Source organism: Ascaphus truei, chromosome 14 (assembly GCF_040206685.1).
Source record: "Ascaphus truei isolate aAscTru1 chromosome 14, aAscTru1.hap1, whole genome shotgun sequence".
Taxonomy (NCBI): Eukaryota; Metazoa; Chordata; class Amphibia; order Anura; family Ascaphidae; genus Ascaphus; species Ascaphus truei.
In genome coordinates this window covers 48,222,723-48,249,228 of record NC_134496.1, presented here as the reverse complement: position 1 = coordinate 48,249,228, position 26,506 = coordinate 48,222,723, and the positions used below count along the sequence as shown (strand labels likewise).

The window sequence follows — 26,506 nt, the reverse complement described above, 5'->3', positions numbered from 1 at the left end:
AAGCCTATACTATTGAGATGTAGTCCAGACATTGTGTTTGCATACCACTAGCTTTGAGGCTAACGTGTTAGCTCAGGGAACTTCACATCCGCAGCTGTTTTAGGTAACGTCACGTTTAGAGCCCTGAGCAGAGCGTTGAACATCTGGCCTACAGTGTGACTTTATTCATACTCGAGCTGTAGATGACGGAGCCATGGGACATTAATGACCTGATTTTGTAATGCGCACCCTCAAAAACTGACCAGTGATTTTTTTCGGCATGGTAACAGCACTTCCAACTTTCCAACCGGTCAATACTTCATGGATGTTGAGAGAATATTTCAAAAACAAAATGTTTTAAGTACGTTTTCTGCCATTGCAAATTAAAGTCGATTTCACTTTGACCCCACGAAAGATTTTAAGTATAAAGTGTAAATTCCAGCTGATTTGTAATTTAAGACTTGGACCGTTGGAATTCACATTTGAGTCAGAATTTATGTTTTCCAGTTCTGCTGGTAAAGTCAGTTCGATGTATTTTAAGTGTAATCCAAAAAGTTCTTCATTAGGACTTGCCAGATAAGTCAATGTTACTGCCCATTAGGGAGAGATAGCATGGTTATGTTAAAGTTTTTATACTCTTGATAATAATAGTCTTACATTACAAATATCCCATGATCCTATGTCTTACTATATATACTTAATATATACTTAAGAAAAGACAGCTGGATTGGAGTATTGTTGGTTTTAGAAACATACCACCATTATTACTATATTTAAGCATATATCCATTTGATTTTCCAAATGTTAAACTAGCAATTGACCTCTCTTTCTTATTCTTAGAAAAAAGTAGTCTTTTGGTAAGTCTGACATATGTAATTTAGCTTTTTAATGATCAGAGACAAAAGGACATTTTCCAGACTATTTGTTCCTTGATCAACCAGCTGTGTACATTCTTCTGGGTACTGGACATGTCTCAAAAGATTTTTCCACAAGCCCAATCATTACTACCTTACATATCAAGCAAGCCATGGCATGGTGAGCCTCGTCTTCCATACTGATAGGCTAAATGAACTGGTTGTTTTGTGTGCTGACTGGGAAGCATATAATTTTGGGATGGAGAAAACAATCAAATATAATTAGGAGAGAAATAATAGTTTGTGGTTGCTCTCCTTGTATCTGTCATTTCTATCAGTCTCGGAAGTAATGATGAAAATAATTCTTGACTAATTACAATTGATTAGTGAAATGTGCCTTAATAAGTGAAAGTTGAAATATACGGCTGAGTTATCAATCTTGCATAATCTTTTTGTCTATTAAAAAACCCCATAAAGCATTGCAAAAGATATTGTACAATGCATAGTGTTTGCAATAATGATTTAATACTTAGTTAGTAGCTTTGTATGGGACCATCATATTATAATGATTTATTCTTAGAAAAAGTACTACTATGCAGAGAAAGTTATATCTTTCATTGATGAAATACAGTATATAATTGTTAGCATTGAATGCCATTTAATTAGCTGACAACACATCTCACATAACGGCACCGTTGGCATTATCTTTGTGCAGTGATTCTTTTTAAATATGACGGTAAAGAAGTTGTGAGAAATTATAGAAGAATAGAAGAATATAGCTGTGGTGTTATAAATCTTTGGCTATCAAATCATTGTCCTTTTTGGATATGTTCTGTGATGCGTACACTTGCAGCACCATTAAAAAGATTTGCTGTGATACTTGTATTGATATTCTCCTTGCTGCTTGCTTGAATAATATCACATCTGCTATAAACTTCAAATAAAGCTTTCACGTGTCCAAATCTCTCTGGAAAATAGATTTGCGTAATCTGGAGCGCTACTGACTTACTTTTCTCTACATTTGGACCTTGTTTAACAGACTTAAATTCAAAGTGTGCAACATTGGGTTTATGGGACAGCGCTTCCGTTAGGACGTTAAGGAAGATATTTTTGTCATTGCTAAATTGTCCTTTCAAGGCAGATCTGTGAAGCCAGCTATTCTACAAAGCCATCTGGAATGGGGCACTTTGGGTTAATTATCATTTGAACACCAGAATCTGGCTAGCGCCAGTTAAATATTGTGTAACCTTCATGGAATGAAACTAGACAAAGTGTGTGAGACATCCAGGTACACTTTGTTTTTGTCACTTTTTGTTTACCCACTATAACTTTATTTTTTGTATGTTTCCAAGAGACAAACATAAATGTGGCATAATAATGATCCAATATAAACTTGGAGAGGAGCACTCAGGGTACTGAAGAGATTACTGCCACGGGCGGTTGTCCAGCCAGCGATGCAGGAAGATTCAATGTAACAAAGCAGGGCTCCAAGCCAACGAATCTCTCCAGAGGTGGAGAGTAGGTTAAGGAAAAGCCCCCTTAGTAGGTTAAGTAAAGTGCAGTCTAATCAATCCAGGTTGTAGGTAGATAACTTGTGGAGCGCCAATGTTTGGCATTCCACAAGCTACCTACCTACAACCTGGATCGATTAGAGCAGTCATTTTCAACCAAGTTTCCCGCGGAACCCAAGGGTTTCGTGAGCACCCCTAAGGGGTTCTGCGGCTGCCAGGGGGGAGAGAACTGGGACAACTCTTCCGACTGTAGAATGATAAGGGGGGAAGAGAGATGGATGGGGGGGGGGGTGGGGCGGGGAGAGACGGTTCGGGTTCCCCAGGATGTCACAATCTAACTCTAGGGTTCCTTTACCAAAGAAAGGTTGAAAAACACTGGGTTACGGAGGGCACATAATTGGGGTCTTTTCCTTAGATGACTCTCCACCTCCGGAGAGATTCTTTGGCTTTGAACCCCGCTTTGCTCCATATACTTCCCCTTGTGCATCCATCTTTCCCACCCCATATTACACAGAGGTTGAGCGGGTCTCTCCCTGTTTCCTAAAGACTCCGTGTAACTCAGAAACTTGGGCAGCAACTCCAGCGGAGATAAATAGATGCCATGTTTATTCAAAAAGAGGATCAACATTGCGGTCCTATTTTGGACCTTTTATTTGGACCTTCATAAAGGTCCAAAATAAGACCAAAAACATTAATCTTCTTTTGAATAAACCTAGCCCCGATTATTCACAAGACCGCTGCAGTGCCACCTAGGTTTCCAAGTTAAAACAATTCAACAAAGCATAATTTCTTCTTGCGTTTATTGAGTTCTACGTAAAACCCGGTGTCAGTTGTTTTTTGCTGGTAAAATTAAACTGATGCTCAGTTAATACTCACAGTGGTCCTGTACTGCTCTTCTTCATTTGTTCTTGTGTGGTGAGCAACCCGTAAGGTCTTGTTAATAAAGGGGAGATGATAATACTTTTAGAATATTCACTGTTGTATATTATCAGCAAAGAGAACTAGGACAATTCTCCTGGGGAAGCTTCAGTGTTGTTATGAACGCTGATACCAATATCTGTTTTAAGACATAGAAGTGCAGGTAATCAATCAATCAATCGATCGTTATCAAACGCATCAGCAATATGTTTTATAACGTTAATCACAGTCACCGCATGAATCAAACTACTGCTGTAGGATAGAACACAAAGAAACCATAAACAACATTACATATTTAATAATATGTTAATTAAAAATGAATAATTGTTCACTGATAACCATTCTGGTAAGGCTGTAATGTAAAGATAACACAACCTCAGCAACTAAACGTCATTACTTTGTCTTTACATCTTTTTTTTTTTAAATATATTTTCTCTTTTATTCTAATATTTCTAGAAAGGCAGCTGAGGATAATTCTCCATGAATGTACGTCACAATGATGATGACCGACCAAATTCCACTGGAACTGCCCCCCTTGCTGAACGGGGATGTTACCATGATGCCGCATTTAGTGAATGGCGATGGATCACAACAGGTTGGTAAAGATGGCCGAAAGGGGCAAAATAATGAGATTGATGAGGCTTGATTTGAGAAAGGCACTCCACATATATTGCACGCAGGGTGTGGACTCCATGGATGTCAACGGATTGGATTTAGACAGCAGTGTATGTGTTTTATAGAGTTTTGATGGATGCTTTTTGGCACCTCCGTTTGTTGAGGTGGGAGCCCAGTCTTGGCTCACAGCTGCACTTTAAACTTCTGGCTCTGCTTCCTGCTTATTGAAAGAGCTGACAAAGAGCTGAGCCCTAACCATCAATGAATTATTACTGCTACATCAGAAGGAGAAAAACATGATTTTACTGCACTCCCCGCGGCCTGCAGGAAACTTTGAGGCCATTGCCGTGAATGATTTAATTTCCACTTCATATTTATTGTGGCCCAACTTCTTTTTGGCATTTAGAGTAAATCTAGAACCTGTAGCTCGGCTATTTTTTAATTTGTTCAATGTGCTTTTGTTCACTTCTTTTGAGTTTGGCTGACCACAATATTAAAGCATCATTTTATGGAGTGGGCTTTCGACCCCAGAATGTTAGTTATTTTGAAGGTACAGCTCAACCCCGTTATAACGCAATCCGTTACAACGCGAATCCGCTTATAGCGCGATGCGAGCGTGGCTCCCAATTTCCGTATTTATGAATACTTTACAACACGATTATTGGTATCTTAATTACTTTATTTTACAACGCATACAATTGTACATTATTTCTAACGCGATCCGCATATAACGCGATGTGATTATTTGGACCCCAAGCACCGCGTTATAAGGGGGTTGAACTGTATTAATTTCTAGTTTTTGTCACAACAGTAATGGTTGTAATTAAATATGGCCGATGCTTCCCTCACTGAAATTCTTTTTACACGTATTGTACATTGCTTAACCCAGGGGTCCTCAACTCCAGTACTCAAGACCCTCCAACAGGTCAGGTGTTCAGGATATTCCTGCTTCAGCACAGATGGCTCAATCAGTGGCTCAGTGGAAGATAAGACCGGGTGTAGATTTGTAATGTGAAATACTGTAAGTGGAGAATGGGTATTTAGACTTTTTGAGCTGCAAAATCTTTTGCAGGTGCCCATACAGTTCACCATATTTATGGGCGGGGGGAGAGAAGGAGAGGGGAGGGCTGGATTTCACTATTTTAGCTTAATACACAGCATGGTGGTTCCAACAACCAATATAAATATGTATTTAATTTCAGAGAGTCAGTTTATTATTTATTTAATTTCCGGTGGGAAGTGAGCTTTGCTGTTCCACATGAGTATGATTCCTCTTAAAAGTAATAATAATAAAATAACATCTTAAAAATGAGGGCGGGGGGTGGGCAGTTGAAAGAGAATGATCTTTTGGGCCTCAGTGACATTTACCGTATGTTAAACGGTAGTAATAGTGACGTTTTGGCCTAGTAGATTGAAATAAAACTGGAGTAAATGTCCCATCACAAAACTGCTAAAGATAATAGCAATTTGTGTTGTTGTCCAGCCAAATGGGTCAGTTCGATACACTTCAATGGAGGCCCAGTCACGTCCATGGGGAGGTGTGGTCAGAAAACGGCTCGAACGGCCGCACTAGAGTATACAGAATTGACCCCAAAGTGTCTGCATCATGGTAAACCTGAAATCATAGTTACATTACTGGTGAAGCAAGAAGACTAGAATGACAATTACCACCCAAATTCTTGATATTCACCTCCGGCACCACAGAAAATAGCTCCATGCTAAATTAGCTACGGTGACACTGAATAAAACGATCAAATTAGATAGGTATGTGTTTGGACAAAGTGGAATAGTTCTAGCGAGAGTTAAAACCCCCACAGATGAGTGATAGTGATTTGGAATGAGCAGGAGGCACGAATAGCAGGCTGACAGCAGCGAAACAGAGATTCATCCATCAGCCTCAGTGAGTAAGTGCGGTATCTCCTTTTCTGTAGCAAAATGAGAGAAATGAAGAAATGCAAACAAGGCTGGAAAACCATCATCTGCAAGTTGAGGCAGCTGCTGTGAATGTCTTATAAGCAGCTGCTAAAAAGCGCTCCTCTGTGTACACTATTTGGCATTGATTGAGATAAGGGGGAAAACCAAATTTCAAATGAATACACATTCTAAGCTGAAACTCAGCAGATCACTATTACTGGTAAAGATATTTCTGCCGGGTGAGCATTGCAATCATTGTACTGGATTTTGACACCTTGAGTGTATTTTTTTCTGATGAATTTCCTGATGTCTCACAAGGAGACTTTTCCCTTTTCCCCAAAGCAATATTGGAAGCATAAAACAGGGAGAAGTCTTAGTCTCCACATCATCTGTTTCTTATTTTTGAAAAACACATGCCATACATCAAGGGATGATGAGAAGTACATAATATCTATTTATTCTAAAGAACTACATAACGCAACAAAAAGGGTCATTGATGTGAAATTAACCTTCCACTGAGATATGGCTAACTTATATTGCTAGTTCTGCCTTGCTGCTTCCTATAGGTAAGCCCCATCACAGTACAAATTACATTGTAGACTATAATCTTGTGTATGACTCACTTTACGTACTGCAGGCCATCCTGTGTTGGAGGAGGAATGGATTAATTCCGTAATCATAGTACAAGACAAAATGGTGAGTGGAGAGGAACAGAAACTGTCTGTGTAGCCAACACATATCCAATAAGCAAAACAGCTGACAGCTGTCCCCAAGAAAAAGTAGATCACTAGTTCCAAACTTCCTGTGGTTAATTTCATAGCAGGTTTTATGTGACATACAGCAGAAGCAGATACAATGTTCCCGGCCCTCCCTGAAGTAAGGTCCAGACAGGACCCCGAAACGTTGTATCTGCTTGTGCTGTTCGTCACATTAAACCTGCTATGAAATTGACCACAAGAAGTTTGTAAGTCGTGACCCACTTTTGCTTGGGGACATCTGTCGGCTGTTTTGCGTCATCTTATTCTAGTCATTCTAACTCTCATGTGACACATCCTAGTAGGTAAGGCCAATACAGGTATAGAACTCTCTAGGATCAAAGTAATACAGTAAATCTCCTTTTATGCCTTTACAAAATATATCCATCAGACAACTGAAAGCAGTTTAAATACGTTTTCAATCCTCTGTCCAGATCAACAAAACTCTGTTAAGTCACTTTATATATTTTTGATGAATGATAAAGAGAGAGACACATTCAGTGAGTGAGAACGGTCAGAGATACTGCCGGAATTCACACTGACATGTGGGACATCTTTGCTAAGTGTTTCTATGTCACAAGACATCTTCTGGCTTAGGAAATATAGATAGATGCCATGAACAATTGATAACCTAAAGGTATGTTTTTGATTATTTTTTTTTTTTTTACGTTTAGTTCCATTAACCTAGTGAAAAAGAAATCGGGGTAAAGAAAACAAATAATTAAAAAAAAACCTCTCATGGTAAACTCAAACATTTATAATAAAAAGGGAGGCTTTTCCTTTGGGAACCTGGGATGGTTTTAGAGTTTTCCAGCCACACGGCTCGGATTAATTGTCCCCAGAAAGGGGTTCAATGCACATACTATAGTCGCTCACCGAGCCTCTGATTGAGCCACCTGGGCTGAAGCTGTGTTATCCTGAAAACCTGACCTGTTGCTGGGTTTTAAGGACTGGAGTTGCCCCCCCCCCCCCTGGTTTAGTCATAGCAGGGTGCTAGAAAAATGGTAAATCCTGTTACGTTTATAGGCAAAAAAAGAAAAAGCTAATGTAAAAAAAAAAAACCCAACTAATTTGGATAGGGTGGATTACTACTTTCAACGGTCTGTCAAGGAGTCGCCTGGTGCTACATGGTGTAGCATAGCACTGCTTAGCGAATACGAGCCTTAATGCAGTCTGGTACAGCTCAACCCATTTATAACGCTGTGCTTGGGGTCCAAAGAATCACATCGCACTATAAGCGGATCGCGTTAGAAATAATGTTCAATTGTATGCGTTGTACAATAAAGTATTTAAGATACCTATAATCGTGTTGTAAAGTATTCATAAATAAGTAAAGTGGGAGCCACGCTTGCACCACGTTATAAGAGGATTCGCGCTGTAACGGACCGCGCTATAACGGGGTTGAGCTGTATTACTTTTTCTGCCAATGGAGATATTTACTTTTAAGGCCAAGATTGAACATGCTAAATTCCGTTGTTTTATGCTTTCTTATGCAAAACTTAATTGACCATTTTTAAGCTCTGTGGTCTGTTTATTCTATATTATCATGAGGGACAGCATTACATACTAACAAATACAGCTCAACCCCCTTATAACGCTGTGCTTGGGGTCCAGAGAATCACATCGCGTTATAAGCGGATCGCGTTAGAAATAATGCACAATTGTATGCATTGTACAATAAAGTATTTAAGATACCAATAATCGTGTTGTAAAGTATTCCTAAATCCGAAAATTGGGAGCCACGCTTGCATCGCGTTACAAGCGGATTCGTGTTGTAACAGATCGCGTTATAGCGGGGTTGAGCTGTATTCTGTATAATTGTTGTTTTGCCCGTGTAGTCAATCTTATCAGATCTCATTGCATCTCTCTAGTTCTTCCATCAACCACTATAAATATTCACTCTATACAACGTGTGGCTTCTAGGATTTGATGCCATTAAGATTTTAAAGTTGGCTTTCTATGAACACTGATCTAATGGTTTCTTTAAAAGGACCCAATAGAGCAAAGAACACTGTGTTTTGTTTGTGCCTACACGCTTGTGTTATTTGGAAAGGCTGTGGTATGTTTTCACTTACAGTTTGCAGGGAACGCGGCAATCATTAAAACATTTCTTGTCTTTCTATCGTGTGTTTTACGGAGGATAGAACATGCTTTTTTCATTAGAGGATTTGACTGTTGTCTTTGCTCCAGAATGGAAGATTTTCATGCCTGGAATTCTCAAGGATATTCTGCTTTTAAATATGGATGAGTTTTTTCTTTTCTTTTTTATCAAAGTTTCCCTGCTGCACAAATCAGAGCCAAATAACTGCACCAGATTTAATAAGGAAAAACATTCATATTGAAACCAACCAGATTTTCTTATTTGGTAAATATGGTGCAGTATTTTTGTACCAGTTTCCCCCCGTTTTTTTTTGTGCCGGGAGACTCTGATAAATGATTCCACTCATCGTTGAATGGTTTATAGTCTTGATTGGCTTCCAAAATCTCATATAAGTTGCCAAGTTACTATCACTATTAACAGCTTTGTGATTTAACCCATTACCCCTATGGAATCAAAAACAAATTATTGCAACTATATCTTCCTGAAGGCGGAGGAATACGTGGTGGGGTTACAGCACGCAGTGAACCTTATTTGTTAACAAGCTTTAAAGCAGAAAAACATGGGAGAACTTAATTTTTTTTTAAATAAATCAGTTCTGTAGTATTAGCTAATGGTATTTAAAAAAAATTGTAATTTTCTCTTAATTCCATTTTAATGAATTTTAATGCATCCTTTGAGTTCTATAAAACTTTTAAAGTCGTGCTCTCCCCTCTGTTTGCGCCACCCCCCTCCACCTCCCTGCCCACCGGCATCCCTATCTGTGACGTTGTGCTGTCATGTCAATGCGACATTGCGTTGTCGTGTGATGTCAAGTCGCCACGGCAATGCCTTGCCGTTCAATGCCGCGTTGTCATGGCGACGCGTGTCAGGAGATGCCGGAGAGCAGGTAAGAGGTAATTGCGGAGGCCTCACGCTATCCCCCGCCAATCAAATGAAATATTGTGGGGAAGAGAGCGGGGACTTTGTAAGCGCGGCACCCGCCTTGCAAAAGTGTGGGCACCCCTGCACCCCTTCAGCACACCTCCCCAGCAGTGCAAGATCTTGGCAACACTTTCCTGTTTGGGATCATTTGTTTCCAGTGTTCCCAGCAGTTTGAGCTGCAAACTGTAACAATAGATAATGTTACCTTAGTAATACACTGACTGAAGGATTGATTGAAACTGAGAGGCGGCCATTTCGTTAGGCACACTATCAGAATTTTGGCAGATTTATAACAGGAGCACCAAACGTTTTGCCAGTTTAGGTAAGAATGTAGAATGATACATTGTCACACGCTTTACATATGAAGGGGGAAAAAAGGGGGACATTTAGTATTGTTCCTTTAAATCTTTAAATTCTTTGACCAAGTGGCACAGTTATAGGTTTTGATAGTATAGTTACTTTTTCCTATTTCTACCTATATTTCTTTTCATATCACTCAATACTCGGCATCAATACTTTTTTTTTTCAGTAAGTCTTGGAAAAAATGTCACACCGATTTTCAGTCTACTGACTTCCGGTGTTGGAAACGGCGTGAGAGTAAAGCCCCCCTTTGTGAAAGCCGGACTGTGTGGGGACTCTACATTTCGTGTTCTATATTTAAGATGACTTGAAGCATTGATGATGTCGGCTGTTCAGTTTGAATGACATGCGTGATGCAGAAAGGGAAGTGCCACCGAGTCTGCCAGAGTCTGACTCATCCTGCTGGCCTATGTGATATCAGGTCTAATGCTGTCTCAACAACGTCTGTTGTCAAGGGAATGTCGGTAGACCATTTTTTACTGGTTAAATAACCACTTTGAAGTAGTGACGGGGGAGGTAACTTTGCAAGGCTACCTTCCGCCGGTGACATCTGGGTGTCATTGAAATGATTGGTCACCCACGGATATCTTTTGCATTGAATGTCAGATGATACACAGCAGTAGGATGGGATGGGGGGAGGGTGGGTTGAGGGGAGGGGGTGACGGTTATGTGAGGTGGCCGACCGGCCTCGATTACAATCTGGTTGCCACAAAAACACGGCAGCAATACATTTTCCGGAATGTGAAAACGCAAAGTAATTTATTTTGGTGGATAAAGAAAAATGTGCAATTGTATTTAAATGTCATTGGATTTAAATGTTGACGTACATGTGCTTAGGCCTCAGAACTTGTCACTAAGGAGAACATTCTTAATGTCTTCCTACAATATGATGGGAAGCATATCAACATGTTTTTTTTAAATGTACCATATAGCAGGGGTGTGTAAGCTGGAGGGTGCCCGAGGGTGCCCCCCAGAGGGGGGGTGCGAAATTTTTCATAGGGTGTGCGGCGGTTGCAGAGGTCCCCGCGCTATTTCCCAAGGCATTTAAATTGAATGCCGTGGGATCACGTGAGGCCTCTGCGACTATAATCGCCTTTGTCTTCGGCAACGCGGCGTCACGTGGCCCAGCGACGTCATTTGACGCCAGGAGACAAGGTAAGGGAGGGCACGAGCAGGGAGAGAAGCAGGCAAGGGGGGGCGCAGTGGGGAAAGGCTGTGCCCCCCTGCCTTGAGCAGGGGTGGCCAATGCCTGTCCTCAAGGGCCACCAACGTGAGGTTCTCAGGATATCGCTGCTTCAGCACAGGTGGCTCAATCAGTGGCTCACCTGTGCTGAAGCAGGGATATCCCTAATACCTGGCCTGTTGGTAGCCCTTGAGGACAGGAGTTGGCCTCCCCTGCTCTGGAAGTTTACATTATTGCCACAAATCAAAACACAAATTTGGAGTTCATATAAACCGGTTTGTAAGTGTGCTGCTTTCCCTGTGTGTTTTACCTTGGTCACCTCTTTAATATGAGCACATACAGTGTTTGTGCTGCGGAAACAAAGCATTACAATTATTAAGTAAAGATATGGTGCTTGTCAACAATGCAATAACTGGAAATAAAATGCTCGCTGGGAAATTTCTGCTTTATTGGTTCGCGTTCCTCTGCGTTATTATGTGGTAATTCTAACGATGATTGCGTTATGTTTAGAAATAGTCACTTACCTTTGTTTGTTTTGTGTAACTGCGTGGTGGGTAGGTGGGGGCATAATTACACAGACTGAGTAAGCTTGGGCACGACACCCTGTTAGTAATGGGTGACCTGCCCGGGTTGGGACCTCCTGCCAGGTGGGCGATGCTTTACGTCAGCTCTGGCAGTTGTCCGTACGTAGTGAGAGTCACGAGCCACAGGAACGCTTCGGGTTCTCAACACAGTATGGACCAGTCTGGGATAGCAAATCATTTAAGTTGTGCAATAAGTAAAGGCTGTGGCCTTATTCTTCCTGTATATAGTGTGGGTTCTTTGTTCAGTCTGCAGGAGATGGCTATTGGGGCCTAACTTAGTCAGAGCCACACAGCTTTATATCATGAATCGATGAAATGGTGTTACCATTATAGAGACGGGCGAATGTTTCGGCGAATATGGATCCGCAGCGGATTGGCCGGTTCCTTTGGTCCGTGGATTTCAGCGGATCAATCTCAAAAAGGGCGAAGCGCGTGTTGCGGATTTTTTGTTACTATTACCAATGCACTCCACGGATTCCTCAACCCGGCGACGCATTGGTAGGGTCTAATCCCCGGATTCGGCGATCCGTTAGCCGATTCTTAAGAAACCGCCAGCGGATCGCTGAATCCCTGGATTGGATTCTACAAATCCGTCAGCGGGTTGTATCCAATGGCGGATTTTGATGAATCCGCGTGAATTGAAACCGCGCAAATCCGCTGGCGGATTTTACACGACAAACCGGATTTTGGGGGGTCACATCAGCAAAAATCCGGGAAACGTATTTCGCCGGCTTCGCCGATCGCTAGTCACCATTCATAAATAAGGTCATGTTTGCCCTTGTCGTACAATTTGGCTGGCCCTCTTGGCAGATATTTATTGTTATTCTGTGTGTGACGAGCATTGCCAAATAGGGTCCCCATATCTGCTTCATAATCTCCATTTAAGCTTTTGCCATGAGATTTTTTTTTTTTTTGGCAAGTCATTTTATACTTCCGCTTCTGAGGATGTGCAGCTCATAATAAATGTATTTCAATCTTTTCTTTTTTTTATGCAGAGGCAAAGAGGGACGATCTAATTTTATCATTTCTAAATCCATCTGCTCTTGTCACTGTTAAACGGCTGTAACCCAACATTTGCTAAAGTTTTCTCAGTGACCCAAAATATAACTGTTGACGTTCTTTATATAAAAATAGCATTGTTCGCTCTTAATTGGGACTTAGAGCTCTTAAATAGCAATTGCAATAACGTAATTATGGTTGAGGCCAGGGTACGAATTCAGCTATTTTAGGGTGTGCATCAAATCTTTCAAATAAGCTACAAAGTATCCCGGAAGATTTGGAATAGGAGTCTGCGTGTGTGCAGCCTTGGATCACGGCGTTAAATGTGTCCCGGTGAATTTTGTTTAAAGTGTGAGGTCATGCAGTTAGATCATATCCTCACTTCAGTATGGAAACCAGATGTTACAGTGTTTTGAAATATTGTTATCTTATTTTGACAGGTCATTCTAGTTCAGGTTAACCCAGGTGAGACCTTCACGATCAGAGCAGAGGACGGAACACTGCAGTGCATTCAAGGTAAGAACGACCCATCGCTGGCAAAGGTTGCAACTGCTAATCTGACTTGTGTATTTTTGAGTGCAATGAAGTGTCCACCAATAACTCCTTTTTAATGTGTGATATTCAAGCTTCTAGAGCAGGTGTGGGCAACTCCAAGTGCTCAAGGGCCACCAACAGCTCAGGTTTTCAGGATACCATGCTTCAGCACAGGTGGCTCAATCAGTGGCTCAGTCGATGGCTGAGCCACCTGTGCCGTAGCAGGGACTGATTGAGCCACCTGTGCGGAAGCAGGGATATCCTGAAAACCTGACCTGTTGGTGGCCCTTGCAGACTGGCGTTGCCCACCCCTGTTCTAGATCCTCCAAATAACTGAGGTTTAAAACACCCCCCAGAGCACAAGTCTCAATCAGTGTGAGACGCTTCAGACTGGAGACGACATTAGGTTTATGGCCTACTTAATGGATGGAAAGAATTTGAAGAGCTGTGTACTTTTCTCGGGGCCCCTCCACATAGATAGGATAGCATCAATTATGTGATAAATATGTCTTTTACTAAGGAAGAGGACATCTGGCCTCAGAGCTACATTTCCAGTAAGTAAGACTCATCTCTTCGTACACTGTACTCCAGACCTCCCAGATTTTCTCAAGATGCTATCAAATGACAAATGAAGATATGATCAGTGTTTGCGGCACGCAGATCCTGACATCAAACTGCGCAGTTTACAGTCCAAGCTATGCATATCTTATTTAAAAAATTTTTTTTAAATAGGTTTGAAGCAGGAGGTCTCTGGAGCAGAATCATATTCATTTCAGCCACGGGGACCACCTGCCTCCTGCGACACTTGCCTCCATAGGGGGTGCCGATATTTCTGCAAAGTTTAAAGGTCCTAGCCACGCAGGCCAATAGGAAACCGCAAGGGATGACGTCACGGCTTCCTATTGGCCCATGTGACGCGGGACATTTAAGTCGCCATTACAAGAACCCCCAACTAGCAAAGCCGGAGCTGCTACCGGCACCCCCTATGGGGGTAAGTATCTCGTGGAGCAAGGGGTCCCCGGAGCTGATATTAACACAGTTCAGCTCCGGAGACCCCAGCTTCAATCCTATTAAAGCTGCAGTTAAAGCTGTTGTTTAAAAAAATAAAACATTTCATTCAATATGTGCATCAATATAATCTACACACTGACAAGTGATTAGCTAAGTTGCCAATCGATCCGTTGTCATGTGATTGATCGGAGAAAGATTCAGCTCGGGGTTCACTAAATGCATCTTGGGTCCTTTTCTGCTGCAAAATTCTGTGAGGATCATGTGACCAGGCAGGCACTAGATTCAATTGGTTCACTGCTAGAGAGATGGCAGGGCTCAAAAAGGTGATGCTGTTTCAGAAGGGGAAGGGGATGTGACTTTGTAAATGGTTGCTACCCTGTATAGGAACAAAAATGCTTGTTACATTATAATACATTAAAAATGTCTTTAAAATTGTTTTTTTTTTCATTTTTTTTAAATGCTACAAGCATTTTCTCACAGTACAGAACTGATTTATTAAAAAAAAAAACACACGTAGGATATTGCTTGGACTGCAGCTTTAAACAAAAAAATGCTACTTGGACTGAACCTTTAAAACCCCTAAAATAATGTATTAAAATGTGACTGTTGGCTCCGGGTTTGATTCTGCATTTGTTGGGATGTAGCACTGTCCGTGCAATTGACTAAATACAGTAAAAGAATACTGTATCCCAGAACCTGCTTGCAATTTATCTGAAGTACTACATATGTTTTTTGCCATGATCTTGTTTTCATTTTTTTTACAGAGGTGGGAAGCAGGGGTTCCACGGAGCTGAACCTCAGTAATTTCAGCTCTGGGGACACCCTGCTCCCCGAGATACTTAGGGGGAGATGTGCTGCCGGTACATTCCGCGGCAAAAAAAAATGGCGATTTAAATCTCCTACGTCACATGAACCAACTGCAATGTACCGGAGACACCGTCTCCAATAAGTAGGCGGAACGGCTCAGTGAGTAAAGACCCGGGCTCTATCAACAGTGCCACTGAGTTTGAGGCAGAAGAACCTGGTTGAGGTTTGAGAACCAAGGATGAGCACCCTGTGACCTTGAGCAAGTCACTTTATCTCCCTGTGCCTCAGTCACCAAAAACACTGTGCAAACTAATGTACAATGCCCTGGACAAAAGCGATAAATAAACTATCTCAAGATAAAAGTGGTCCAGCCCTAAAGACCCTCCCCCCAACTCCCACCTATATTAAAGGGATGTGGGTAAGGTGGGTTTGCTGCTTTTAAATATGAACGTATGGTCATATTAGCAAAGCTGCTCTCATTTTTAGTAGCAAAACACTTTCCTCTTCTGGGCTCTGGATCTGCTGCTATAATTATCCTTCTTGACCTGTCCACATTTATTCATGCAATTTGTTATCTCCTATTTTCCAAGCTGTGCAGTGCGGGTTTCTCAGGCCAAGTCCTCGCTTTATTCCAGGCACATGTGCCAAGTCGGTTTCTGCGCACCAATCTCTTTCAAACAGTGGGTCACCTTATCTAACCCCTTCGCCACCGGCGCGTATCTGCGGCCGGGGCGCGACGCACGCGTTTTCCTGCTGGGAAATGGCGGGCGTCGCAGACTTTCCCGACTTTTTGCAACCTTTCAAGATTTGTGTTTCATTTCCATTGTTTAATGTGGGAGCAAAAAAAAAAAAAAAAAGCTATCTGTTTTCTGACTGTTCTATAAGGTAAATGAGAGAGGTGTGTGACGGGCAAGGGTAACAGGCTCCAGAATTAAGGTTAAGCCCACCTGGTTACCCGTGGGGTGAGTGGGTCCCTGGCAGCTACCTAGCACCAGGTATCATTGCATGTAAAAGTGACCCCTGCTTTTCCACTTTTCATGTTCCCTGTGTCCCAGACTCATGAAACTTTCTGTGTGTGCGTTTTAGGAGGGATATTTGGGTAGAAATGCAATCCTTTTGTGTGCAGGAGTTCGGGGGCCGGAGCTACCGATATTCCCCTAATTCTCCCCAGCGAGCAGGCGTGATTTGCCAGTACACGGAGTGAGTTACACCGGGGCTTCCCAGTGTCCCCCAGACTCCTGGTTTTCGAGCCCAGATATCTCAGACCCATTTCCTGTACAGCTATGAGTCTCGCCAAGGTCCCCCATGTATTAAAAGATGTTTTATTGTGTCTTAGGCCGTGGGCCATGGTACAAAATACAGCGCTGAGCCGCGCTGAGCCAGGAAACTTACCTCCTGCATCCGGCATGTGTGGGGCTTTGGTAGACGCTTCCGCACGTTTCCGCAGGCGTGCGGAGGTGTGTGGAATTGCAGCCGACAGATTCATTTAATTTTTCGCGCTGAGGGAAGCGGAGGGCCGGTCACGTGACCGGCAAAAGCCAATGGCACTCCGTGACGTCGGCGCCGTGACGTGGCGCGCTAGCCCCACCTCCCACCCGCCTCACAAGCACGCTCGCTGACGCTCATGCCAGGACACAAAAGAATCAAATGTTTTGGTTCTTCCTTGGACTTTTGTCAACTTGGCTAGTAACTAAGGGAGAAGGAGCAGCTCAGCGAGTAACACTGACTCTGTAAGCAACAACAGTTGAGTTTCAATCAGGGGAACATGGTTCAATTCCCGGTGTCAGCTCCTTGTGACCTTGGGGAGTCACCTTATCTCCCTGTGCCTTTAGGCACCATTATCATAGATTGGAAGCTCTAAAGAGCAGTGACTGTACGAAGAACCTCTCAGTGAAGGGAGTGGATCAGCGGGCACTGCTAGCAAAAAGATGATGAGGCTGGACTGCGCTAAAATATACCTTTATTTAAACCATGAGCAAAATGGGATATAAAGAGGGAAAGACCCCCCTGTGCGCTCTAACGCGTTTCACCCCTATGGGGCTTCGTCAAAGATGTGTCTGTAACATTCCTATGTGCTGCGTATCGCGCGCTATACTGTAATTGTGACGCGCCTTGAGTGCCATCGGGAGAAAAGCTATGTGAAATATAGTTAGTATTACATTTGTTTTGTTATTTACTATATTTGTTAGCGCTGCAGCATTTATGACCTACTTTATCAGTCCGTCACAGCTGCTTCACCTGCCAATCTGTAGAACCTGTGCTCAGAAAAGCATTTCCATGACCAATGTTTGATTTTTGATTGTACAAGGGAGCATGAAGTACAAAAAAATGAATGTGAGATCGGGTGTGTTGAACTCCTCTGTCCTTATGCCATATGGAATATGTATACCTTAAATGTTTTAAAATTGCGTCTACACCATCCACCACGAAAAATAGGATTAGTTCCAATATCGGTGCTTCAAAAACCTCTTCGGAAATAGCTGTTTATTGCGCGTATAGCTGTGTACTTCATGTAAACATGTGGAACATCTTCCATTGCCCTAGAGTTGTAAATAAATCAGATTCATGAGTATGTTGTGTCAATAATCTAATGAGAATAAGATATTCTCAAAAATGAGACCTTGTTTCATGGCTGGTCCGTATCGGAAAGAGCAGACCGCTGTCATAGCGATCTCCTGTGACATACACCCGCCCCCCACAAATACAGCCCTAGAGCCTAGATCCTGTGCAATAAAATATCCCAGGTCGTAGATAATCCAGTAACCGCCCCAGCTGAGCGTCACACATTACTCACGGGATCCCTGTCACTGGAAGTTCCCTTGGCGCGCTCCTGCTGCGTGGGGGGGAATGTGGAAAAGATGGCGGTGCACTGCAAATGCCAAAGAGAGGCTGGAGAGCAAAAAAATCTTGACCTTGAGAAAGGTCCCACTGGGGGACCGAAACGTCGGTTTTTGTGTCTTCTATCAAATATAGAAAATGTATAATTTACTTACCTGCGTGCTGTCCCTTGATGTCGTGTTGCAACCGGTATCGTATGGTCTATATATATATATATTTATTGACACAAATCCATAGCAAGATGAAGGGAGGGAAACTCTTAACATGTTTCGTGCCTCCCCCTGCGGTTGTTTGAAAGGACAGCTACTTTTTAATGGCAATTCAACAAGTGTTCTGTATGGAACCTGCAGTTGAAAAAGCAGCATCGGTACCCTGGATGTTGCACATGCTGGCCACACTATTTTCAATCTTACCCTCTCTCTGTCAGCATTAAAGTAGCCCATTTCTTCTATATTAATGAGAGACACTGTGGTGATATTCAGGAGCCTGATTATCCAACTGTATCGGCATCACAAGGATTTGGCCTTTTTTTGACTGCACTTGTAGTCTATGTCCGGTCAATATTCAAGTACTATTGACTTCTACGTAATTCTTCTGTGCAAATTCTATTTACGGCTCCATTGCATGTACTCTGACTCGTAACATCCCATTTCAGGAGAGTTACATTGTCTGTGCATGGATGAGTCAGTTTGTTTTGTATGTGTATTGCCTTTGAGTTAGACGTGTGCCGGGGCAGTTTGGATCTTCGGAGGAAGTCAAATAGTTCAATGTAGCACGACGTTACCCGTACCAGATGTGCTTGCGTAATAGGGGAAATCGTTTTCTGTAAAGTATTTTTACAAGGGAAAAAGTCCCATCTAATTGTCTTCTCAATTCTCTTCATAACTGCAGCTCTTGTACAAAACCTCCTTTTAAACTTCAGATAAACAACATTTATTTACGTCTCGAAGGAGAAAAGTGTAGCAAACGTTTTTACTTAGCGCTCGCCATGTTTGCGGTGCTTTGTAAAAACAATGCTCACGGCGAGAGCCTGGTTATTGTGGTTCTTTAAGGCAGGGGGGCTCAACTCCAGTCCTCAAGCCCGCCATCCCCCCCAACAGGTCAGGTTTTCAGGATAACCCTGCTTCTGCTCAGGTGGCTCAATCAGTCCCTGCTTCAGCACAGGTGGCGCAATCAGTGGCTCAGTCGCAGACTCGGCCTCTGATTGAGCCACCTGTGCTGATGCTGGGATATATTGAAAACCTGACCTGTTGGGGAGAGGGGGACCTTAGGACTGGAGTTGAGCACTCCTGCTGTAAGGCTGCGCTCATGGTGGTGGCAGCGCCTACGTGCGCGCATACGTCCGTGACTCTTATCTGTTTTCCAATTGCAGTTCCTCAAGTGCCCACTGCCCCTGGCGGCGCTGTAGCGTGCGACGCTGCTACATTTTGGCCAGACAAGTAAATGAGTAATTTCGGGCTACAGTCACGTGACGTCAGCGTCACGTGAGCTGGTTCAGCCAAATGACGGCAAGTCATCTTCGTGACCCATCCGCCGCGCCCACACATGGCCTCCGATCGCCTCCCCAATCTCCTGCAGCCAAGTGCACAGATCGCTGGGGCTACAGGAGTGCGTGGCGCTCACGGTAGCCCGCTCCCACACCGCCACCATGAGCGCGGCGGCCTAAGGCATGGACATTGCTCTGTTAATTCACTGAGTACGAAATGCCTCATGCAGGATGGTCGGATATGCATTATCCAAGCGCGTGCGTACTGTAGTATAACGTACATTAAATAACAACGTCAGTCTGTATGGCTGCTTTTGCCATGAAAGCAATTGTGGGAAGAGTAGCGGGTAATTGGGACGTTACTGTGCAATTAAAATTACATTGTTGAAACTAACATTACCTTTTTATTAACCTTCAGGGACAGAGTTACTTAAGGTAGGTTTTAATTTACTTTTATACCTGCAGGTGACATCCCAAAGGCATTAAGGAGGCAATCCAAGCACCACTTTAATATAAAACCATTAGCTTTTTGTTTTTGTTTTAATATATGCAGCCTTTGATTACTTTTATTGAAAACTAATTACCTAAACTAACGATCAATTAGTAGTTCTCAGGTGATTGATCAGCAATGATCCTGCTTCCCAGGGTTCACTAAATGGCCGCCTTGCAGTTTCAATCAATCCTTCAATCAGTGTAACTCAGCAGCTACAATGGTATTGTATATTACTAAGGCCGTGCCTATGATGGCGACACGGCGGGTGACGTTGCCGTCGCCACCGGCGAAAGTTATGTTCCGCCGGGCGGCGGGGTCGCGGGATTCTGGCAATTTGATTTGTTCAAGGGCCGTCACGTGACGGGACAGCCCTTGAATAATCCAATTTTGCCGGCTTTCAGTTTCCGTGACGGAGGCAATGTATTTGTTTTCGGGCGACGTCACCGTCGCCGGCACTATAAGCGCTGCCTAAGGTAACATTATCTATTGTTACAGTTTGCAGCTGAAACTGCTGGAAACATTGGCAACAAATTACCACAAACAGGAAAGTGTTGCAAAGATCTTGCGCTGCTGAGGAGGTGGTCTAAAAACTGCTATAGAAATCAAAGGATTCTCAGTATATTAAAACTCGTTAAAAATGGCACAAAGGTTTGAATTTAAAAAATAAAATAAAAATGTAGTAAGTATTATACAATACTACAGAATGGATTTATTTAAATATATTTAAAAAAAAATATGCAGGAAATTGCATGGATTGCTCCTTCTATACACCAAGAACATTCTGCAACGGCGGCTTTTAGGGGCAAGCGGCTTAGAAGAAATGGCCTAACTTTATTTCCAGCCACATCCATAACCCATGTGTCGCAGGCCTCTCTCCGGCAATGAAAGGGTTCAGGAAAACACACCCGTCAGAGCTTGAAAGAGCGGAGCCTAAACTTGAGATGGTGAATCTTAATCGGAGCTCGTGTGCCGGCTTCCAGGCTCCACTATTTTCCAGGCTCGGAGCCCTGCGTGTGCTTAACCAGAGAACTGGACCCTGCCACATGCCGACTGCTCCAGACAGCTATGAATGTGACCTGGCAGTCAGCAGGGTTTCCTGCTGACGTGGCTCTCCCTCCACGGGAGCAGAACACAGCCGCTTCAGCGTACTGCAGAGGAGACGCTTCAGCGTACTGCAGAGGAGACGCTTCAAAGATGAATCGCCAGCAATAGGAGAAAAAAAAAAAAAGAAGAAGCTCAGACAAAGTGCTCAAATATACAAAAACAAAGTCATTTCGACCCCCCGCTCACACAAGATGTGCAGACTTCATTTAACATTTGCAATACAATTCATGTGCCCTAAGTTAGGACGTTACATTTGTGATAGGAAGTTTTTTTTGACGTGACAGATTAAGGGCCTCATGCAGAGAGCAGCGAATTTTAAAATTGGAGAGTTTAATAAAAAGTAGCTTTTTTGGAGAGTTTTATTCTCCATATGCAGAAATGTGCGAATTCTGCAATGTTTGGCATTAATGCGTGTGGCGAGTTAGAATTGGAGAGATGCGCGCTGTAGAAATGTGTTTAAAAAAAATCGCGCATTTTTTTTCCCCTTTCCTATAGGCGGCGAGCTCCATGTAATTGCCAACTTTTCTTGGCGAGGCAAATACTAGCAAATCGCGCCATTTTCTTGGCGCGAACAGCCGCTAGATGCCGTTCGCGGCTCTCTGCATTAAGAGAGTTTTAAAACTGGCAAGATGTAGGTTCTCGCCAGCCGCGCGGCGAGATTTTGAAAAAGAAAAAAAAATGGCGCTTTTTTCCAAACTCGCCATTTTCGGCTGTTTTTAGCGCGATTTTCGCCGGAAAATGGCGAGATTGTTCATAGCGCTGCTCTCTGCATGAGGCCCTTAGTTTGTTTTATGCAGAGCATCCACAATCTCCGAGGGCTCCCTTGTGTTAGGCTTGTTATATAGTCCTCGCTGCTGGGCGTGCGGGCGCCCGGCGTTGTGCGTGCGCGTTTAGTTGCTGGGGTGCAACTAGGGACGCGCGTGGCTAGTGGGCGTGACTCTGACGTCGCAGCGTTAGGCCGCGCTGTGATTGGCTCGCGGCGGGGCAGCAGCGCGAATATACAATGTTATTGTATTTTCCCTGGTCTGCTGCGCCACCGCTCACGGCCGTGAGCGCGCGTCCCAAGTATACAAACGTCTGGCTAACACAGCCAATTGTAATTGACGTGCGTGGGCACGGCAGTGCACGCACTTTATTACACGCCTTAGCCTCCAACCCTTCCATTCAACATGCAACAGTATAAAGTGGTACTGATTACGGACATCTGCATTTTTAAACCCCGGGATCCCTTTTTCCCTGAAGCTCTGAAAATTGCCCATATTAAACCTGCTGGTCCAAGCTGACCATCCACGTAACCCTTTAGTACAGGGGTGGGCGACTCCAGTCGTCAAGGGCGACCAACAGGTCAGGTTTTAAGGAGATCCCTGCTTCAGCACAGGTGGCTCAATCAAAGACTGAGCCACTGATTGAGCCACCTGCGCTGAAGCAAGGACTGAATGAGCCACATGTGCTGAAGCAGGGATATCCTGAAAATCTGACTTGTTGGTAGCCCTTGAGGACGGAAGTTGCCAACCCCCGGCTTTATTACATTGTAACGTCAAATACAAGGCAATATCCTTGGCTGGTACAATCCCACATAGCACAGGATTAGCCAGTGATACTTTAAACAGGAAAATATACGGCAATGAAAATCAGATAACTTCAGTATTTTCAATCATTTCAAAACATGACCATGTTATATATATATATATATATATATATATACTAGCTGAGAGACCCGGCGTTGCCCGGGATGTAAATGCGTAATAGGTAGTATTATTTATAAATGGTGGAACAATAGGTGACTATTTGGAGGGGATGGGAGGGAGGGAGAGTGGACAGGAGGGGGGGAGAGTGGACAGGGGGGAGAGTGGACAGGAGGGGGGGGAGAGTGGACAGGAGGGGGGGGAGAGTGGACGGGGGGGGGAGAGTGGACAGGAGGGGAGGGTGACAGTGGACAGGAGGGGGGGGAGAGTGGACAGGGGGGGGAGAGTGGACAGGAGGGGGGGTGACAGTGGACAGGAGGGGGGGTGACAGTGGCCAGGAGGGGGGGAGAGTGGACAGGAGGGGGGGGAGAGTGGACAGGAGGGGGGTGACAGTGGACAGGAGGGGGGTGACAGTGGACAGGAGGGGGGGGGCAGTGGACAGGAGGGGGGGGCAGTGGACAGGAGGGGGGTTGGTTTGGTTTAAATTGACGGGTCCCTCCTCTCCACTCCCCCTGTATCTTTCTCCGCTCCTGACCCCCCCCCCCCCCCCACCCCCCATGTGTAGCTCCGGTCCCCACTCTACAGTGTCTGAGACACAGTGTAACAGACACACACACACACACGCACACAGACACACACACAGTGTCCCACACACACACTGTCACGCTGTGACACACACACACATAGACACAGACACAGACACACACTCACTCACTCACTCACACACTCACACACACTCACACACACTCACCTCTCCTTCTGGCCGCCGCCATGTTATTTAGTCCGCGAGGGAGGAAGGGGTCCTTCCTTCCGCCGCCATCTTAGGTGCCGCGTGGCAGCGGTAGGCTGCCCTGGCCAATGCCTGTCCCCGCGCCAGGGAGGTGAGCGGGAGGTGAGGGGAGGTGAGCGGGAGGTGAGGGGAGGTGAGCGGGAGGTGAGGGGAGGTGAGTGGAGGGAGCGGGAGGTGGGTGGAGGGAGCGGGAGGTGGGTGGAGGGAGCGGGAGGTGAGTGGAGGCAGCGGGAGGTGAGTGGAGGCAGCGGCAAGCTGCCCTGCCCACTGCCTGTCCCCGCGCCGGGGAGGGAGTTGAGCGGGAGGGAGGTTAGGTGCCGCGTGGCAGCGGTAGGCTGCCCTGGCCAATGCCTGTCCCCGCGCCAGGGAGGTGAGCGGGAGGTGAGGGGAGGTGAGTGGAGGGAGCGGGAGGTGGGTGGAGGGAGCGGGAGGTGAGTGGAGGCAGCGGCAGGCTGCCCTGCCCACTGCCTGTCCCTGCGCCGGGGAGGGAGTTGAGCGGGAGGGAGGTGAATGGAGAGGGAGGTGAATGGAGAGGGAGGTGAATGGAGCGGGAGGTGGAGGGAGTTGAGCGGGAGGGAGGTGAGTGGAGCGGGAGGTGGAGGGAGGTGAGTGGAGAGGGAGGTGTGTGTGATGGGGGGGGGGAGAGGACAGAGAGGTGTGTGTGTGTGTGTGTGTCCCCTTTGGCCCGTCACTCCGCCTCAGGCCAATGAGAGGTGTGCGGGGGCGGCCCAAGGGACCAATGAGATTTCCCCTAGGGACACCGGACATCCAGGCAGGCAGGCAGGCAGGCAGGCAGGCAGGCAGGCAAACATACAGTGCTTTCACTAATATAGTATAAGATATATTATTATTATTATTATTACTATATTCTATGTTTTGCTGACCATTGATTCAGGATTAGAATGCTGGAGATATTTGGATGCAATATGCCTAAACCACCAACAATAGAATGAAGAATCTTTAAAACATCAGCATCACCCGGTAGGGGAAACTGTTAGCTGAGTTACCAAGTTGGTAACACTGTTTATTATAACGTTAGCCGAGACCCTGTGACCTTTATACTTGCCTGGGGTCGGAGGTTTGGCCCCTACAGAATGTAATTGTCTAGTTGGGGGACACTCAAACCCAAGACGCAATAGAAAGCTTTACGTTTGTCTTTCTATCGCATAATGGGAATAAGTGACACAGGAAACACCATCTACCATCTATATCAGGAGTGGCCAGCTCCAGTCCCCCAGGGCCACCAACAGGTCAGGTTTTCAAGATATCCCTGTTTCATAATGACTGAGCCGCTGATTGAGCGGCTCCTGTGCTGAAACAGGGATATCATGAAAACCTGGCCTGTTGGTGGCTCTGGAGGACTGGTGTTAGCCACTCCCGATCTATATGAAAGTGACACTTGGAGTCACAAAGTTGATTACACCGCCCAATGAGAGTTTATAGCGAGGAAAGTAGAAGATCCAAAACGGAACGTTTGGGCCTTGATCAGAAAGTGATTCAATACGAATGTGCCCCCCATTCTGTAAAGGAGGTTTGCTTTCCTTGAAGACCCCCCAGCGACACCATCGATCATGGATAAAACAATGCATCTGAATAGTAACGTGTACACTGGGATATGAATGGGGCATTCATTGACTATCCCCAAGGAGCGTTTCTGTTAGCGATCCCTGACGAGAGGTTCGGAAACAACTGTTGTAAATAATAATATTCCTAGAGCTGGATCTCTTACATAAGCTTTTGTTTTAACATGAAGAGATTTTGCACGTGGTAAGGATCCACAAATTTTTTTTTCTATCAGAGACAAAAGTTTCCCAACTTTTAATTTAGCTTTTTGATGTGTTGGAAACATCTGTTAATTGTGTTATGTGTAATGCATTAATATTTCTCCAAAATAGAACACTGCTGTTAAATTTGTACAGCTGTGATCAGAATGATAAATACAAAATAAATGAAATGGTGACATGCAGCACCATTATTTGAGGGTCGAAAACTTTAAAGCAGTGTTTTTGTAACCTTTTTTTTTGGTTAAGGAACGCTACAATCATATTGTGAAATTCTGTGGAACCCCAACCCTCTCTAATAGTGTCTGAGATCAGATGTATTGTAAGGAACCCCAACCCTCTCTAATAGCGCGTCTGAGATCAGATGCATTGTACGGAACCCCAACCCTCTCTAATAGCGCGTCTGATATCAGATGAATTGTAAGGAACCCCAACCCTCTCTAATAACGCGTCGGAGATCAGATGCATTGCAATGAACCTAACCCACTCTAATAGCGTGTCTGAGATCAGATGCATTGTAAGGAACCCCAACCCTCTCTAATAGCGCATCTGAGATCAGATGCATTGTAAGGAACCCCAACCCTCTCTAATAGCGCGTCTGAGATCAGATGCATTGTAAGGAACCCCAACCCTCTCTAATAGCGCGTCTGAGATCAGATGCATTGTAAGGAACCCCAACCTTCTCTAATAGCGCATCTGCGATCAGATACATTGTAAGGAACCCCAACCTTCTCTAATAGCGCGTCTGAGATCAGATGCATTGTACATTCTTCTGAATTCTTCTGAACAATTTTCAAATTACCTGAAAATTGCAGGGAACCTTTTAGGGATGCCCGGGGAACCCAAGGGATTCTAGGAACCCCCATTGAAAAACACTGCCTTAAAGCTTCCTGTGTTTGTCTGCCCTATGACTTCTGGGTCAAAGCTACTCAGATTACGGATCAAAATTCCACCCTGTTTTACACATTGTAAGACACGTTTGCACCTTTGTGGATTGTTACTGATTGGTAATATTCACCTCTAAAAAATATCCTGCACCTTTTAGGACTTGGAAGTTAGTGTAGTGGCTATATATATACAAGGTGTCCCTACGTATCACACTTACAAAGTGACTTTTATCACTGCTGGAGTCCCACTTAAAGTAATTTCTGTTTCCTTATACATTGCCATTTGACCTCCTGAGGAATGCAGCAGGCTGAATGAAAGTGTGAAACGGAGCTGGGGCTTCTTTTGAAGGCATTCCTTTTATCCTCTAAGCCTGAACCTTAAAAGACCTCAGTGGC

General features: G+C 44.4%; 1 protein-coding gene across 1 annotated transcript in view; it reads left to right on the top strand.

Annotated features, from left to right (window-relative positions):
- FNDC3B (fibronectin type III domain containing 3B) overlaps positions 1-26,506 on the top strand; it is a 226,689-nt gene that overhangs the window by 50,815 nt on the left and 149,368 nt on the right. The window contains exons 2-3 of the mRNA XM_075570783.1: positions 3,719-3,857; positions 13,135-13,210. Coding sequence (XP_075426898.1) covers positions 3,747-3,857; positions 13,135-13,210 — 187 coding nt within the window. The 5' untranslated portion in view covers positions 3,719-3,746. The remainder of the gene's footprint in view (positions 1-3,718; positions 3,858-13,134; positions 13,211-26,506) is intronic.